The sequence below is a fragment of the Theropithecus gelada genome, chromosome 20 (assembly GCF_003255815.1).
Source record: "Theropithecus gelada isolate Dixy chromosome 20, Tgel_1.0, whole genome shotgun sequence".
NCBI classification, from domain to species: Eukaryota; Metazoa; Chordata; class Mammalia; order Primates; family Cercopithecidae; genus Theropithecus; species Theropithecus gelada.
Window position 1 is genome coordinate 69,936,006 of NC_037688.1, and position 19,364 is coordinate 69,955,369.

The 19,364-nt window shown below is 44.5% G+C and overlaps 1 protein-coding gene across 2 annotated transcripts in view; it reads left to right on the forward strand.

Moving 5' to 3' along the window:
* CPPED1 (calcineurin like phosphoesterase domain containing 1) overlaps positions 1-19,364 on the forward strand; it is a 137,280-nt gene that overhangs the window by 18,421 nt on the left and 99,495 nt on the right. For both annotated transcript variants that reach the window (XM_025370968.1, XM_025370969.1), the window contains exon 2: positions 4,228-4,446. In XM_025370968.1, coding sequence (XP_025226753.1) covers positions 4,228-4,446 — 219 coding nt within the window. The remainder of the gene's footprint in view (positions 1-4,227; positions 4,447-19,364) is intronic.

A 19,364-nucleotide genomic window follows, 5' to 3' on the forward strand; every position in this document is an offset into this window, starting at 1 on the left:
CTGGCCAACATGGCAAAACCCCCGCTCTACTAAAACTACAAAAATTAGTCGGGTGTGGTGGTGTATGCCTGTAATCGCAGCTACTCGGGAGGCTGAGGCATGAGAATCGCTTGAGCCTGGGAGGCAGAGATTGCAGCATTGCACTCCAGCCTGGGTGACAGAGGGAAACTTTGTCTTAAAAAAAAAAAAAAAGAATTCACTTTTGTCTGGGTGTTGGTGGCTCATGCCTGTAATCCCAGCATTTTGGGAGGCTGAGGCAGGAGGATCACTTGAGCACAGGAGATCAAGGCTGCAGGGAGCCATGATTATGCCACTGTACTCTAGCTTGGGTGACAAAGCCAGACCCCATCTGTAAAAATAAATTTAAAAAGACACAATTCAGTTTCATAATGTAAAAAGCTGCCCTTTTAGGGGATGGAGAGGTATACATTTAAAAGAGATTCCTCCTTCTAGAATTAAGCATTGTAAGCTCCAAATATCTTTAATTCTGCCTTGATAAAAAAAAAAAAAATACCATGAGACCAAAGACCACCAGCTTCTGTAGCAGGAACCTTAAGAGCACCCAGTTCCTTTGGAAAATGAAGATTCCTGAGTAAACAAATTATCTCATTAGATAGGTAGATTGAATACTGATGTGTGAGCTGTCATTTATTTTAGGTCAAATCTATTTATTTTGTACCTTGTCATCATAAAATTGAGGTTCTAAGGTTTTAGTAAGTAAACAAGTAATAATGAAAGATTTATTATAATAGCTCCAAGGACTATTGACTTTTTGAAATTCTATTTGTCATAGGAAACGATTTGTTAAAACATTTGCTGTAGGGAGCTGTTTATAAACTCTGTTGTAGAATGTTGATTTACACTGCTACCTTGGGGTGCCTGTGGTCACCTCCCTTATCTGGTTCTAATTAATTCATCCAGCTTAAATGGCTCTGTAAACAGCCTCAGAAGTAGAAACACAGCTAGAAGCATTCATTGGTGTAAAAAGGTTATTATGAAAGTAAAATAAATGATTAATATGTTAAGACACAAAGCAGAATCTCATTTTTTTTTTGGATGACACAATGATCCCAATCTTCAGGAAATCTCCTCTACTTCTTGACCACTTATCCCTAATGCCTCGTTTATAGGGATCTATTACTGTGTAACAAATTACCCTGAAACTTCAGGACTGAAAAAGCAAATATGTATCATGTCACAGGATTTTGTGAGGAATCTGGGTACAGCTTAGTTGAGTTCGTCTGCCAAAGAGTCTCATAAGGCTTCAATCAAGGTATCTGTTGGGACTGTGGTCTCATCTGAAAGCTCAACAGAGGAGTGTCCTCTGCCAAGCTGACTCACATGGTTGTTAGCAGGATTGGTTTCTCATGGGCTGTTAGCCAGAGGTTTCCCTCTGTTCCTCAGCACACTGGCCTCTCTATAGGGATATTCACAACATGGCAGTTTTTAATTTCCAGAGCAAAGGATCTGAGAAAGAGATGAAAGTCATGGTCTTCTTTTAGCCCACTCTCAGAAGGGACTCCCATCATTGTATTCTGTTTATTAGAAGCAGGCTGCAGCCCACACTCAGAGGGTGTTGCACAAGGATGTAAATATCAGGAGGCAGGGATTTGGGGGCATCTTAGAGTCTTTCTGCCAACACAATCAGTTGGCACAGTGAATCAGTGCTCAATCACAATCAGTGCTCAGTGAATGACAGTTGACTCCCTCAGTCCCTGTTGGATGTGCCATATTGCTGTCTTTCTCCATGAGGTACACACACCAGGGTTTCATGCAGTCTTTGTTTAGATTGAGTTCTGGCCCCTTGTGATTGAACACTGTGCTGTAAGTTGAGGAGTGGTGGGTTTATGTGCATGTACAATTTGTTCTGTAAAGTGCAGAGGTAGTTTTGTTTGTTCACTTTTTTTTTTCTTTAACTGTGAAAAAGGAATTAAGAAGGGAAAGGAGGCTTGAAACCAGAATCCACTCGAAGGCGATAGTAAGCTCAGTGTGATGGGTGGAAAAGTGGCCATGGAATTTAAAAAGGTTATCACTGGCCCTTACTTGCCATTTAGATCTCAGCTTAAATGTCACCACTTCAGAGAGGTCTTTCCTGTCTTATTTATTTATTTTTATTTAGTTTTGAGACAGAATCTCTCTCTGTCATCCAGGCTGGAGTGCAGTGGCATGATCCTGGCTCACTGCAATCTCCGCCTCCCGGGTTAAAGCATTCCTCTCACCTCAACCTTCAAAGTAGCTGAGACTACAGGGATGCACTACCACGTCTGGCTAATTTTTTATATTTTTAGTAGAAATGGGGTTTTGCCATGTTGGTCAGGCTGGTCTCGAATTCGTTACCTCAAGTGATCTGCCCACCTTGGCCTCCCAAACTGCTGGGATCCTAGGTGTGAGTCACCGAGCCCGGCCCTGTGTGTCTGAACTAGCCATTGCCTCACTCTTAATCTGCATCGTCATTAATAGTCTCTGATTCTATTCCCTGCCTGTTTACTTGCTCATCTCCCCCCACGAGCACTGAGTGCGAGGACAGCAGGGACTCATCTGTCTTGGTCACCCTCATACTGCCAGCACCTCTCACAAGTCCTGGCAAAGCAAAGGCTCCCGGTATGATACTTATCCAATAGACAAATGAATCAAACACATGGACGTGAACTGATTCCAAGGAGTTTTTTAGAAATTGCAGCATCATCATGACTTCCAAAGGAAATGCCATTTATTCAGTTAACATGCATTGTCCATTAAATTATAATAATAATAGTTATTATTATTGAGATAGAGTCTCATTCTGTCACCCAGGCTGGAGTGCAGTGACGCGATCTCGGCTCACTGCAACCTCCGCCTTCCTGATTCAAGTGATTCTCGTGCCTCAGCCTCCCAGATAGCTGGGATTACCCATGCCCACCACCACGCCTGGCTAATTTTTGTATTTTTGGTAGAGATGGGGTTTCACCATGTTGCCCAGGCTGGTCTTGGACCCTTGACCTCAGGTGACCCACCCATGTTGGCCTCCTAAAGTGTTGGGATTACAGGCGTGAACCACCATACCTGGCCATACATTAAATTATGAAAAAAAATAAAAATAAAAACAGCCTCAAGATGAAGGGGCAGCTCTGTCCCACCACTAAGCACTAGCGGGCCATTCAGCAAGTTCTGTCACCTCTCATGGCATCAGTTTCCTCAGAGGATAAATGAGGGAGCTGTAGATTGGGGGTCCTCAGACTGTGCTGTGCCCAGCACCAAATCTGGCTCTGGCACCAGAAGTTCCAGATGCTCTTCTGTAAGAGCAAGCGGCTTTGCCTGGCATATTTTTTCAACTTTGGTCTGCCATGTACGATTTTGATTATAGAAAGGATTCTGTGGCCAAATAATTTTTTAAAAAGTGAAACCCACAGCACTTCTGTGCCCGTTAATGGCCATTCCAGCTCTGCCCAAGCAGGCACCAGCGGCAGTTCTGGCAGATGAGAGTAGAAACCCAACACCCATAAAGCTTTGGCCCAGGAGAGCCAATCGGAAGAGCAAGCAGAATGATTTCAGGTGGCCTAGATCCCTTTCCAAGAACATAAAGAGCCCCCACCCCCAGCCTCACACCTCACAGATGCCCACATCCTACTGCCTTTGAAATGTTAGCATCGATTTTTCTTTTTTCTTTTTTTTTTTCTCCCACATTGACTTACTCATTTCAAGATCTCATTTCTGGCACCACATCTCCCACCAGATAGCCAGAGCTTCTGAGTGCCAAGTTTTATAATTAAAATTCTGTCACATCCCCCGAAACGGTGGAAATGGTGCCATGAAGCCTCGCAGAAAAGATTTGTAAGCACTTCACCTAGTAATTTAAATATAATACTTCTGGCAGCATTCAATTTGGGGTGTTTTATTCGAATTTAAAGACGATTATTGAGCACAAATATCCTCTGCAATTGGGTGCTCTTGTGGCCCCGTGCTTCCTTTTGGCTGTCTAGCTTGTCAACAGGCAGCTCGGTGGTGTGGCTGCAGAAGCCCATGTGGACAGTCCTGGCCTTTGGGTATCACCAGGTCCCAGGCGTAATTAGTATAAATCAAAATCCTCTAGACTATGACAGGAAAATGGTATGTTTGAACAGCAGCGTATTAAAATGACCTACTTAATTTAAGAAAAATAGTGTGTCCACTTTGCATGGTAACCTGGTTGCTTTTATGGCAGATTTTACAACATTTCTCCTTTCTCTCTCTCTGTCTTTTTTTTTGAAGAAAAGGAAAGCGAATGGAAAGGCCCATTCTACTTCATCCTGGGCGCAGACCCACAGTTTGGGCTGATGAAGGCCTGGTCCACTGGGGACTGTGACAATGGCGGTGATGAATGGGAACAGGAGATCCGTCTAACTGAGCAAGCCGTCCAGGCCATCAACAGGCTGAACCCCAAGCCCAAATTCTTCGTTCTGTGCGGCGACCTCATCCACGCCACGCCAGGTGAGACTCGGGTCGCCGCTTGTGACCTTTCCTCCTTCAGCCAGTCATGACTGCATTTGGGCAGGGAAAAAAAAGATGTCGCTTCAAAGACATCTTTGCTCAGTCATGGACCATTCTTTCGCTTCATGATTGTTGCAGTATCCTTGAACATCCGAAAGTGCACACTCATTTTACATTGAGAGTTTGGCGAGATTAATCACAGTAATTAGGCACAGCTACAGTTCTGATGATTTGAGCTTAATATGAAACATGGAACAGATTCCCACATATCACCTTTCTGCATTTCCAGGGACAAACTTGAACTGCTTCCAGACACTATATCCATAAATACAATCTTCTCTCCTCATTTCCTTTCTTCTTACACTTTTATTTCTCCCTTATTTGTTGGTGCTTTTTTAGTTGCAAGTGACAGAAATCCAACTTAAAACAGGAATCCCTTTTTTTTTTTTAAAAGGTATGTGTTGCCTCATGGAAATGTAAAGTCCAGAGGCAGACCTGAGTTGCCGGTATAGCTGGATCTAGGGGGTCAGTTTGGTTATCAGGACTTGGTCTCTCCATTACATTCAGGCTCTCTCTAGATAGTGGCTCCTGGGAGCTCTGCATTTGTATCCTTTTGACAGAAACCACAACAGAAAGAAAGTGCCTTATTCTGGGTGATCCAAAGTCCCAGGCTGGCTGGGTGCAGTGACTCATGCCTGTAATCCCAGCACTTTGGGAGGCCGAGGCAGGTGGATCACTTGAGCTCAGGAGTTCGAGACCAGCCTGGCCATCATGGTGAAATCCCATCTCTACTAAAAATACAAAAATTAGCCAGGCGTGGTGGTGCATGTCTGTAGTCCCAGTTACTCAGGAGGCTGAGGCACGAGAATTGCTTGAACTCAGGAGGCGGAGGTTGCAGTGAGCCAAGATTTTGCCACTGCACTTCAGCCTGGGTGAAGGAGTGAGACTCCATCTCAAAAACACAAAAAACAAAGTCCTAGGCTCATACACCTCTGACTCACATGGCCCCCTTCCACCAGAGTGTGGGGGAACTGCAACCATATACCCTAAAGAAGAGGACAGTCTCCCCCCAAAAAAGTGAGACGTTGGAAATGAAACAATGACAGATGCCTTCTGGACCTTTCTTCCTATTTTGCCTACTCTGATGTCCTTTTCTCCTAGGCAAGGATAAAGCCCAGCAAGCAGGTATAAGCAAACAGAGAGTGTCCCTGTCCCTCAGGGAGGCAGGGGACCTTCGACCATTGCAGAAAACACAGCAGTGGCTGTGGGTGTCTGTCTGGGGCTAGCTGTACCTTGTAAACCAAGCCTCTGAGTCCTGTGATGATGTCTAACTCCTTTAGAAGCCGAGGTACCCTGTAGTAGGTCTGGGTGTATCAATTCCTCCCCATCATGGCTCTTTTTTTCTAGCAACCCACTTACCCAGAACAAAACCCATAATGAAAACATGAGAATGGCTGGGCGCAGTGGCTTATGCACTTGGGGAGGCCGAGACAGGTGGATCACTTGAGGTCAGGAGTTCAAGATCAGTCTGGCCAACATGGTGAAACCCTGTCTCTACTAAAAAATATAAAAATTAGCCAGGCGTGGTGGCAGGCGCCTGTAACCCTAGCTACTCGAGAGGCTAAGGCACGAGAATCGCTCGAACTCGGGAGGCAGAGGTTGCAGTGAGCCAAGGTCGTGCCACTGCACTCCAGCCTGGCGATAGAGCGCGAAACTCGGTCTAAAAAAAATTAGCCAGGTGTGGTGGTGCATGCCTGTGGTCCCAGCTGCTGAGGAGGCTAAAGTGGGAAGAACACTTGAGTCCAGGAGTTTGAGGCTGCAGTAAGCCATGAACCTACCACTGCACTCCAGCCTCCAGACAACAGAGAGAGCCCCTGTCTCTAATAAAAAAGAAGAAAAGAAGATTTCAAATTTTTCTGTTCAGTGGTTTCTTCTCTTTAAAAACAGAGTGTTATAAGGCTCACTGGAATTATATAACATGTTCTCGTAGATGTTTACCAACTTGTTTTGAATTCTGTTAATGTGTTCAGTCATATTTCAAAATCAGATTTCAAATAAAAGCTTTTCCTGCAATTACGTTGCTTTTTAAATAAGATGTACTGAATGTACATTAAACATTATAAATTGAAAGGTACGGTTTTTATGATCTGCCCTGCCAGTTGGTCAAGACTTCGTAAATGTGACTTGGCAAACTTTTGAACGTGAATTTTACATGCAGTGCAACTCAAGCAGAATTGATAATTTGTTCTGAAGACTTGGACTGTTTTCTGCAGTTTTAATTGAACCAGTGAAAGGACTGTAACTGTTTTGAATATTGTGGTTTGAGATTAAACAGAGCATTTTAAAACTAGTTACCATTTTTTAATATGCAATAAGTGCCTTCCCTCTCATTTAGCTCATAGGCAGGGTTAGACACTAAAAAGTAATTATTTGCTTTGACTACTTAGCACATTCTTCATTATCAAATGCATATATTAATAGCAAACAAAATCAGAAAGCATACTTTTAGTTCTACCATAAATAATATCTTGGCCCTGGCCAGGCGCAATGGCTGACGCTTGCAATCCCAGCACTTTGGGAGGCCAAGGTGGGTGGATCACCTGAGGTCAGGAGTTCGAGACCAGCCTGGCCAACATGGTGAAACCCCCGTCTCTACTAAAATACAAAAATTAGCTGGACCTGGTGGTGCACACCTGTGATCTCAGCTACTCTGGAGGCTGAGGCAGGAGAATCGCTTGAACCCAGGAGGTGGAGGTTGCAATGAGCAAGATTGTACCACTGCACTCCAGCCTGGGCAGCAGAGTGAGACTCCATCTCAAAAAAAAAAAAGAAAAAAAAAAAGAAAATACCTTGGGCCAAGTGGATTTAAGTTGACAATGGAGAAAGGCCAGGCATGGTGGCTCACACCTGTAATCCCAGCACTTTGGGAGGCCATGGTGGGCAGATCACTTGAGGTCAGGAATTTGAGACCAGCTTGGCCAACATGGTGAAACCCTGTCCCTACTAAAAATACAAAAACTAGCTCAGCATGGTGGCACGGGCCTGTAATCTCAGCTACTTGGGAGATTGAGGGAGGAGAATCGCTTGAACCCAGGAGGCAGAGAATCCAGTGAGCCAAGATTGCACCACTGCATTCCAGCCTGAGCGACAGAGCAAGACTTCAGCTCAAAAAAAAAAAAAAAAGAAGAAAATAGAGAAAAAGAACTTTCATTTTTTTTGTGAAAGTTATAATATGCTTTTTCTTATAAATATCCATTACAGTATTTATCGTCCACAAAAATGTCTTGTGTGCAAACTAAGTGCCAGTTACAGCACTAGGTGCTATGGATATAATACTGGAGACAAGAGACCTGGTCCTTCTATGGAACTAGAATCTTGGGAGAGAAGCATAAAAATATGACAGGAAGAGGAGTCCTTGGTGCCAAGCCCATAGGAAAATCCTTAAGAGATACAAGCTTCTTTGTTTCACACAAAGTCCATTTAGTTTTGAAGCACTTTTTCGTTTTGCAGGCATCTTTTGGGTTATCTTGGTATTTTTTTCTATTATAAAGCTCCTCTATGGGGTAAGCCACATTATAAGTAGCAAGTGAAGATTTGTACAGATATTGAGACCCATCGATTTTCATCCCTCACTCTTAATTTAGGGTTACTCTTGTCAGTCCTACTGATGCTGAGGCATCGACCCACTGGTTTTGTCCCCAGGAGCCTTGTTAGATTTCAGCAATTACGTGTGAAACTGACAAATCAGAACATGATGAAACCTTTAAGGTGCAAGAGATTCCTTTGAGCCTTTAGAACAGTTTGTTACTAACACACACGTCCATCCCTGTTTATTAAAAATTGGCATAACCACACAAAAGCAGTTAATACAGGATGAATTCTTCCCTTGCTGTAAAGTCTCCTTGAAGAGTTCTTCATGTATTGACCTGCACTTGGGCAACTATTCTGTGACTTAGCTTCAGTTGATCATTTAGCCCGGGGAACTCCTCTGTTCTGTAAAGGGAGGCAAGCCTTTATTAGTCTGTTTTCATGCTGCTGATAAAGACCTATTTGAGACTGAGTAATTTATAAACAAAAAGATTTAATTGCCTCACAGTTCCACGTGGCTGGGGAGGCTGGGGAGGCCTCACAATCATGGCAGAAGGCAAAAGGCACATCTTTTTTTTTTTTTTTTTTTTTTTGAGATGGAGTCTCTCTCTGTTGCCCAGGCTAGAGTGCAGTAGTGCGATCTTGGCTCACTGCAACCTCTGCCTCCTGGGTTCAAGCGATTCTCCTGCCTCAGTTCCCAAGTAGCTGGGACTACAGGCACACACCACCACACCCGGCTAATTTTTGTATTTTCAGTAGGGATGGGATTTCACCATGTTGGCCAGGATGGTCTGGATCTCCTGACCTCGTGATCCACCTGCCTCAGCCTCCCAAAGTGCTGTGATTACAGGTGTAAGCCACCACACCTGGCTGAAAGGCACATCTTATATGGCGGCAGACAAGAGAGAAGAGAAATTGTGCAGGGAAACTCCCCTTTACAAAACCATCAGATCTCGTGAGACTTATTCACAATCATGAGAACAGCACGAGAAAGACCCACCCGTGATTCAGTTACCTCCCACCAGGTCCCTTCCACAACGTGTGGGAATTGTGGGAGCTACAATTCAAGATGAGACTTGAGTGGGGCCACAGCAAAACCTTATCAGTGTTATTCCAAAGGATGGTATGTTAGTTTCCTGTTCCTGCTATCACAAATTATCACCAACTTAGTGGAATCAAACAGTTATCTTACCATCCCAGAGGTCATACCGACAAGAACCTCAGCAGTGTGTTCCTTGTAGGGGTTCCAGCTTCTAGAGGCCAACTACGTTTCTTGGCTTGTGCTCTTCTTCTGTCTTCAAAGCCAGCAGCAGCGTTGCACCTTTTCTCCTCTCTGACCTCTGCTCCACCCTCTCATATTCTGTTACTCTGATTCTCCTGCTTTCCTCTTATAAAGACCCTGGTGATTATATTAGGTCCATCCAGATAACCCAGGATAATGTTTCCATCTGAAGATCCTTAACATAATTCCATCTGCAGATTCCCCTTTTGCCATATAAGGTAGCATACTTGTAAGTTCCAGGAGTTAGGATGTCGAACATCTTTGGAGGGACATCGTTCAGCCTACTACAGATGGCAGGGACTGGAATTCAGGGTCTGTTATCTGCCAGGAACTGTGTTACTATCTCTCATCTACTCATTACAGTCTTGCAAAGGAGGTGTCATTGCTATTTCCATTTTAATTGATGGGGAAACTGGCTCAGAGCAGTGAATTGCTTTTCCCAAGGCCACTCAGCTTGTAAACCGGGAACTCTTGTTCATCTGTTTCCAAACCTCATGTGCTTCGTTTTGCAGCCTGCCTGGTCAGACAGAGGGTGGTGCCCAGAGCAGCAGATGGAGCTGTTAGAGATGTGGAATCTCTGCCCTACTCAGACCTAGTGGAATCAGAATTTTAACAAGATTCCCAGATGAGTCGTATGGACAGTGAGGTTAAGAAGCACTTATAGGTTGAGCATCCCTAATCTGAAAATCCACTATGCTTCAAAATGTGAAAGTTTTTGAGCACTACCATGACACCACAGTGGAAAACTCTACACCTTTGGTCCCAAGCATTTTGAATAAGAGATACTCAACTTGTAATAGTGATGATGAGGATGATGGCAGTGCTGCAGGAAAAGTACCCATAGATGACATGGTGAAGGTGTGTGTCTTAGTCTGTTTTCTGTTGCTTATAATGGAATATCTGGAACTGGGTCGTTTATAAGAAAGGAAATTTATTTATTTCAGTTATGGAGGCTGAGAAGTCCAGGGTCAAGGGGCTGCCTCAGCTGAGGGCCTTCTTGCTGGTGGGGACTCTCTGCAGACTCTCAAAGTGGTACAGAACATCACATGGGGAGGGGACTGAGTGTGCTAACTCGGGTCTCTCCTCTTCTTAAAAAGCCACCAGGCCAGGTGCAGTGGCTCACATCTATAATCCCGGCACTTTGGGAGGCCAAGGCAAGTGGATTGCTTGAGCTCAGAAGTTTGAGACTAGCCTGGGCAACATAGTGAAACCCCATCTTTACAAAAAATAGAAAATTAGCCAGGTATGGTGGTGCATACCTGTCGTCCCAGCTACTTGGGAGGCTGAGGCGAGAGAATTGCTTGAACCTGGGAGGCCAAGCTTCAGTGAGCCGCAATCATGCCACTGCACTCCAGCCTGGGTGACAGAGCAAGACCCTTTCTCAAAAAAAAAAAGCATCCTGTCCCACTCTCATGATAACCCATTAATCCACTAACTCATTTGTTCATTAATCCATGAATGGATTAAGCGTATTCATAGGTTTTGCAACATTAATCCATTCATGAGGGCAGGGCTCTCATGATCCAGCCACCTCTTAAACGCCCCACCTCTCACAACTGCCACACTGGAGATTACATTTCAACATGAGTTTTGGAGGACACAGATACTTAAACCATAGCAATGTGTGGTGAGCTATTGAAGGACTAGAGCAGCACACATTCATAACAGATCAAGAAATTGTGTCAGTTAATAAAAGAGACTTCTAAGACAAAAGCCCTTGTTAATAAGGCAGATGACTCTGGAGGGAACCTTTTTTTTTTTTTTTTTGAAACAGAATCTTACTCTGTCACCCAGGCTGGAGTGCAGTGGCATGATCTCGTCTCACTGCAACCTCTGCCTCCCGGGTTCAAGTGATTCTCCTGCCTCAGTCTCCTGAGTAGCTGGGATTACAGGTGCCTGCCACCATACCTGGCTAATTTTTAAATTTTAGTAGAGATGAGGTTTCGTCATGTTGGCCAGGCTGGTCTTGAACTCCTGACCTCAAGTGAGTGCCCCCCTCGGTCTCCCAAAGTGCTGGGATTATAAGTGTTGAGTCACGGCACCCAGCTTGGAGGGAACAGTTTTAAAAAGCCATCCAGCAGAATGCCTCGTCATCCTTGGCGGACTCACTTTCTGGTCCCTCAATGGCTTCTGATGTTTCTTCTCACCTGAAAAGATAAAATACAGTGCACAGGAGCCTTTTAGCAGCATTGCAGGTGGAGACTGGAAGCCTGCTGTCATCTGTTGCTGCCGCTGTTACTGAACAGCTGAGGCAGGTATTCTGATGATGCCCTGTGCCGCTTAGTTTCCCTGGGCACGTTGTTTTCTCACCATGTTAATGGTGTGTCATATTTTTTACTGTTAAGTACTTAGGTGTGAATAAGTGTAACAAAATGATTGTTTACCGGTAGCATGTAAATTCAGTGAATTCAGAGTCAGGAATCATGATGATGCCAAACAACCACAGATTGTTCACTTGGGTGGCTGAGACAGACACTTTTTATTATTTATTTATGTATTTTTATTATTTTTTGAGGGAGAGCCTCACTCTGTCGTCTACACTGGGTGCAATGTCATGATCTCAGCTCCTCACTGCACCCTCCACCTCCCGGGTTCAAGCAATTCTCATGCCTCACCACGCCCGGCTAATTTTTGTATTTTTAGTAGAGATGGGGTTTCACCACGTTGGCTAGGCTGGTCTTGAACTCCTGGCCAGAAGTGATCTGCTCGCCTCGCCCTCCCAAAGTGTTGGAGTTAACAGGCATGAGCCACCCCGCTGGGTCACGTCCACTTTTTAGTGGGCTAAATGTAATCTTGTGTATATGCAAGTGGTTTGTGAACATTCCTTTTAACTGGGGAAGATAATAGTGTATATGAAGAGAACCATTATTCCTTTAGACTTACACATACTCAGCATTTAAAGGGAAATGCTTTAAGTTTGTAGGATTTGCTTTGCTTTTTACACAACACTTTGAAAATGCAGGATGGGCCGGGCGCGGTGACTCAAGCCTGTAATCCCAGCACTTTGGGAGGCCGAGACGGGCGGATCACGAGGTCAGGAGATCGAGACCATCCTGGCTGACACGGTGAAACCCCGTCTCTACTAAAAAATACAAAAAACTAGCCAGGCGAGGTGGCGGGCACCTGTAGTCCCAGCTACTCGGGAGGCTGAGGCAGGAGAATGGCGTGAACCCGGGAGGCGGAGCTTGCAGTGAGCTGAGATCCGGCCACTGCACTCCAGCCTGGGCGACAGAGCAAGACTCCGTCTCAAAAAAAAAAAAAAAAAAAGAAAATGCAGGATGACCTCTTCTTACAGGACTTCCAAAATAGCCCTGTGATATTCAGGAAAACAGCCACACATATGTACTTTAAAAGGGTCTTTATGCAGAACGCTTAGAAGAGCTACAATGGCTTCTTTCTTTTGGGTCTTGCACTTGTACATAACCCCTTACCTGCCATCTCAAAGTTCAGAAAGCTCTGAAAACTATGAGTTTTTTCTTAAGTTTGAAACTAAGCTGGTGGCAAAACTGCCTTCCAGGTGACAAAAGGGCTGTTTATGGTCTTTATTGATCCCAATATTTCGTGAGCATATTCATATGTTTTGCTAACAAAATATTACTGGGTTTCGTTACAGGGCACTGCCCGAGTCCCAGCTCGAAGCGTTATTTAATCTGTGTTCTATGCCCTGTCTTACCATTCTAAAGTTAGAAAAACGCGGAATTTCAAATGAGATCTGGCCTAGGGGGTTTGGGATAAGAGCTTATGGATCTGCAAAGTTGATACTTTGGGATTGATAGATGAAGAAGCCTTTCATCACTAAAAGCAGAAGGCTTTTCTGATTTAATATAGTTCCCCAAGTTGACTTTCCCACATCCATTGCCCAGCAACTGTATTTTCAAAAGTTAAAAGGGTCTCAGACATCTCATATTTGAATTTTGGGGACCATTTCTGTTGGGACCAAAGAGACTCAATATGAAAATGGAATTGGATTTAGAAATGATTCCAACAAATGGAGGCGAGGGAGCATGCACAAAAGTGATACTTGCTATAGATAAAGCAGAATAATCCACTTAGGCAGAGAAGTCTGAACTTCAAGGTAAAGAAGGGCTGGACTTGTGCAGATGTGGTTGCAAAAGGCTGGAGAGGAGAGGAAGCAAATCAGTAGAGTGTGGTTAAGAATGGCAGATGCTATGGGGAGGTAAAGTAGAATTACTGATGAAGGGAGTTAGGCTTTTCCATCAGGAAAACGCCCCAGGAGACCTGAAACTTCTAATTCAAATTCATCTAGTTTGGTAGCTCTTCACCTTAAATTAGATGTCAAGGGCTAGACCAAGGTCCCGATAAGAGTAGCTGTGGCCAAATAACCGTCAAGACTCCTTCCTCACTAGGAGGTTTTTTTTTGTTTTTGTTTGTTTGTTTTTTGAGACAGAGTCTTGTTCTGTCACCCAGGCTGGAGTGTAGTGGCGCAATCTCAACTCACTGCAACCTCCATCTCCCGGGTTCAAGCAATTCTCCTGCCTCAGCCTCCCGAGTAGCTGGGACTACAGGCATGTACCACCATGCTCAGCTAATTTTTGTATTTTTAGTAGAGACGAGGTTTCTCCATGTTGGCCAGGCTGGTCTCAAACTCCTGACCTCGGGTGATCCCCCTGCCTTGGCCCCCCAAAGTTCTGGGATTACAGACGTGAGCCACCACACCTGACCCCCACTGGGAGGTTTCTAATTCTGTAATGAATGTGTAGAATTGGGAAATAAAACCTTTGAACAAAGAATGCTTTGGTGTGCTGGGCTTCAGGCAAAGAATAAAGCCCTTTGTCTTTCTGTGGTTCCACAATCCAGGAAGGTTGATATTCATTTTCCTCCAGCTGGGCCGACGCAAACCCATGAACATAATTCTGGTACAAGACAGGCCATGATAAGCAAAGCCTCAGAGGCATAATTTTGAAAACCAAAGCCAGGATTAAGGCTCTGGCCAGGAAAAGGCTTTATCTCATTGCTCCAACCTCCGCAAGTTCGCCTTCCCCCAAGCTTAGTTCCAAGTTCCTAAAGGGCAGCGGGGGTGTGTGTGTGTGTCTGTGTGTCTGTATTGGTGTGTACTTTCGTTTAGTACCCAGTGCAAGGCACATGGAAGGTATTCAGTGAATGCTGCTCAGATCCTTCACGGTATGTTTCCCATGATCTTTAGCAAGAAGCCAGCACATGGTAGGCACCCAGTACAGATTTCCGGAACACGTGAATAAATAGTCAATTCATTTATTTAAAAAATCTGTATTAAGAGTCTACTTTGTACCAGGCACTGTTCTAGATGTTTGTGCTGTGTTAGTGAATGAAACAGACAGAAATCTGTGCTTCATTTAGAAATAAGGAATATAGATACATGTAGATATATTGAAATATGAAATTCTTTGTGTTTTTTGTTGTTGTCATTCTAGTGTTTTGTAGGATTTAAATGAGGGTAGATATGGATCTTTTTATTGTTACTTTATTAAATTTTTAAATTCTACAATAATACATAGAGACATTCTCCTTGTAAATTTAAAATCTATAGTTAAAATAAACTTTGACCGACCCCTAAGTGCTTCCCTCGGCGTCACCATGGTCAAAAGTGTTTATGAATGTAAGCATGCTCGCCCTTTCCTCTTCCCTCCCCTCCCCTCCCCTCCCCTCCCCTCCCCTCACCTCCCCTTCCCTCTCCTCTCATCCCCTCCCCTCTCCTCCCATCCCCTCCCATCCCCTCCCCTCCCTCTCCTTTCCTTCTCCCCTCCCTTTCCTTCTGCCCTCCCTTTCCTTTCCTTCTGCCTTCCCTTTCTTTTCCTTTCCTTGATATAGTCTCACTCTGGTGCCCAGGCTGGAGTACAGTGGCATGATCTTGGCTCACTACAACCTCTGCCTCCTGGGTTCAAGCGATTCTCCTGCCTCAGCCTCCCGAGTAGCTGGGACTACAGGTGTGTGTGCCACCACACCAGCTGATTTTTTTATTTTTAGTAGAGACAGAGTTTTGTCATGTTGGCCAGGCTGGTCTCGAACTCCTGACCTCCGGTGATCCGCCCATCTTGGCCTCCCAAAGTGCTGGGATTACATGTGTGAGCCACCACTCCCCAGCCAGCACGCTTTTCTTAAATACAAACGTGAGCATACTGTGCACATTGTCGTGTGATTTACTTTTTCTCCTTTCATCTGTCTAGAAAATCTTATGTTCGTACATACATGTGAGGCTTTTAATAACTGCATTGCGTTCCGTGGATGGGCATTTCATAATTGGCTAATCTTACAGCTCCTCCAGGTGGGAGTTAATCTGAACAGCGCTGCTGTGAGCATCCTCATACATACTGTTGTATAGTCAGGAAAGTATTTCTTTAGGCTTGAAGTGGGTTGCCTGCGTTTGGAATCTGCCTCAGCGCCATTTGCAGTGACCAGCACTTTTCTTCGATGCTATCTCTTGTTTGTATCCGAGAGCCTCCATCCCTGTCACGTAAGCAATAAGTTCCTGCACCGCCTACCATGTCATAGATACTCAGAACGTTTCCATTGAACAGAAACCCTTTTGTTCATATTAAAGTAGGATCTGTTTGTTTTGTTTGGTTTTGTTTTTAAAGAGGCTCAGTTAAATCACGTTTATTTCTGCAGCTGTATCATTAGCCTTGAGTTGTTATGTTTAAGTGTCTACTCCAGGCTCCAAGAAATGCCAGGATTTAAAGACAATTTACCCTACAGTTTAACACAGAGAAACATCAAAGGGGAGTTCTATGCGTGCAAGAAAGTGATGCCGTAGTTGAAATATCACCAGCCTCTGGAATGGGCCGGGGCTGTCTGTGCTCGGATTTTCCGCAGATTGTGTGTGGGCCGAATGCTGAGCAGTAACCCGGGAGCAATCAGCCAAGCCCCCTGGCTCCTGCACTCCTTCACATCCATTATGAGCCCGGTGAAAGCATCCAGGCAATCAGTGACAATGCCGCCCTTCTGCTGAGGCTGATTAAAAGTGGTTGGAACTGATTTACCTTATATGACTAATTAGGGAACTGGGAACATTACTTAAAAAGTTGTTTCTGATTAGGTGTGTGATCGCCCTTCCACCCCTGCCAGCATTTTCTACGTGGTGACCCGGCAGAGGAGCCACACTGGCTGCTGTCAGTCCTTTATTCCAAGTCTCGGTGTCTTAACCCATTTTGTGCCTCGGATTCCTTCATCAAGTTGCTGAAACCCCTGGATCCCATCTCAGAATAATATTTCTAAATACATAAAATAAAGTTCCTAGGATTTTTGAGGAAACCAATTCTATTGAAATATGGATAGAATATTTGTGAAATATGGTTATCAAAATATTTTTTTAAATTATTGGATATAGTAATATTCATGTGTTGGTCAGTTATATAACACAATCTAATGGAGCTGATAACTGTCATAGTTTCAAAATGACAGTGAGTTTAAGGCCAGGCACGGTGGCTCATACCTGTAATCCCAGCACTTTGGGAGGCTGAGGCAGGTGGATCACTTGAGGTTGGGAGTTCAAGACCAACCTGACCAGTGTGGTGAAACCCTGTCTCTACTAAAAATACAAAATTAGCTAGGCGTGGGGACGTGTGCCTGTAATCCCAGCTACTTGGGAGTCTGAGGCAGGAAAATCGCTTGAACCTGGGAGGTAGAGGTTGCAGTGAGCAGAGATCGCGCCACTGTACTCCAACCTGGGCCACAAGAGTGAAACTCTGTCTCAAAAAAAAAAGAAAAGAAAAAATGGCAGTGAGTTTAAACCACACCCTGAATTAATCTGCAACAAGTGTGATGTGATGGGGAAGAAAAATCCATGTGATTTCTGTTGGTGCAAAATTCAAGGGGGATGTTAATACCTCTGTAATTTCTACTAACTTCATAATAGAAGGAAATGTTAAATATCAGAAGTTCATGAAAAAACTGGTTTCTTCCCATCCAAGTTCACAGGATGAACCCCAGATCGCCATGACTCCAGATTAAAAGCCCACACCTGTGTGCACATACACACATACTCTTGTTCTTTGACTTGTTGGAGCTACGTTTTCATAGTCAACATGTGGCTATTTTAATTGACCAAAGTATAAACTCAACAGTGAAACTCTACCTTTAATTAAAGGCCAGAAGCCTTAACTGTAGCTAGAAAAATGTGAATATTTGATTATTCAATGAAAAGAAGTAGCAGGAGCTCAATAATAGGGACTACTTAACAGTTGCCTTTTGATTACGTTAAAAATAAAAAAGCATAATCTTGCTGTCTGGGTTCCAGTGTTTAGATCAAAAACTGAAAACTGAGAGAGCCTTGCCTTATTTGTTTATTTGTTCAGTGACGCATTTGGGAAGGCTTAAAAAAACAAAAACACACAGTAGAGAAGAAATATATCAGGACCGAAGAAAATAAAAGTTCATATAGGAAGACAAAACCAGGGGCCGAAAGAGGTAGTAAGATCTTAAGAGTCCCTGTGATTGATAGAATTCAGTCGAAGGTTCAGCCAGAGAGAGTTTGTCAAATAAATAAAATCTTATCTATTTCTAAGAGGAATACAGCTTTTCCTGGAAAATCTCATCTTTAAAGAAAATTTTTATGAAACTTTCCTTCTGGGGCACTAAGTAGTACAGTGTCCAATAGGGCAGTTTTTTTTTTTTCTAATGAGTCCCAATTTGTCGCCCAGGCTGGAGTGCAGTGGCTTGATCTCTACTCACTGCAACCTTCCTCCTGGGTTCAAGCGATTCTCGCCTCAGCCTCCCAAGTAACTGGGACTACAGGTGCCCACCCCCACACTCAGCTAATTTTTGTATTTTTAGTAGAGATGGAATTTCAGCATGCTGGCCAGGCTGGTCTCAAACTCCTGACCTCACATGATCCACCCGCCTCAGCCTTCTAAGTGCTGGGATTACAGGCATGAGCCACTGCACCCCAGTAGGGCAATTTCTAGATGTAGGTTTCTTCACCTGGGTGTGAACTCCATGGATGGGCTTCATCCAGCCACTGGGCCCTGTCAGCTCTGCAAAGTCCAATGTATTTACATAGATGCTTGAGGTCGTGAGGCTGCTCTGGGGACTGCAGTGGGGAGAAGGTCCATAGCTCTCATCAGAACCTTCGAGGACCTGGTGATGGTTCAGTTTACATGTCTGCCAGGCTGGGCTGAGAGGTGCCCAGCTAGCTGGGAAGGCATGATTTCTGGGTGTGTCCGTGAGGGTGTTTGTGAAAGAGATTAGTGTTTAAATCAGTAGACTGAGTGAAGAAGATCTGCCTTCAGTATTGTGGGCAGGCATCATCCAATGCATTGAGGGTTTGAATAGAACAAAAAGATGGAGAAAGGATGAATTTGCCGCCTGTTTGGGCTGAGACGTCTACCTTCTCCTGCCCTTGGACATCGGCACTCCTGGTTGTCAGACCTCTAGATTCAGACCAGTACTAACACCATCAGTTTCTCTGATTCTCAGGCCTTTGGATTTAGATTGAATGAAACCCCCGGCTTACACATGGCAGGTGGTGTGACTTCTTGGCTCCTGTGACCATGTGAACCCATTCCCATACTAAGCCTCCTCTTACATATCTGTGTATCTCCTATTGGTTCCCTGGAGCACATGACGGATACAGGGTCCATGACTCAAAAGAAAAATGAGGACCTCTGAACAACCATGGAGCCAAAATGATTTGGGATCTGAATGTTCTTGTGTTCTGCTCCCACCTGTGGATGCTGTCCCTCATAGCAGACCATGATTGTAGAGGCTGTTAGGCAAATCGGCTATGGCAGTCTGATCGGAGACACCAGACCAGCCCTCTGAGCAGAAGAGTGCTAGAGCCTGCCTCCACTCTTTGTGCTTCCTTGGGGTTTTCTGTTTTTACTTTTCTTTTTATTTGAGACGGAGTCTTGCTCTGTGCCCAGGCTGGAGTGCAGTGGCATGATCTCTGCTCACTGCAACCTCTGCCTCCCTGGTTCAAGCAATTTTCCTGCCTCAGCCTCCCAAGTGGCTGGGATTACAGGTGCCCACCACCAGGCCTGATATGGTTTGGCTGTTTGTCCCCACCCAAATCTCAACTTGAATTGTACTTCCATAATTCCCATGTGTTGTGGGA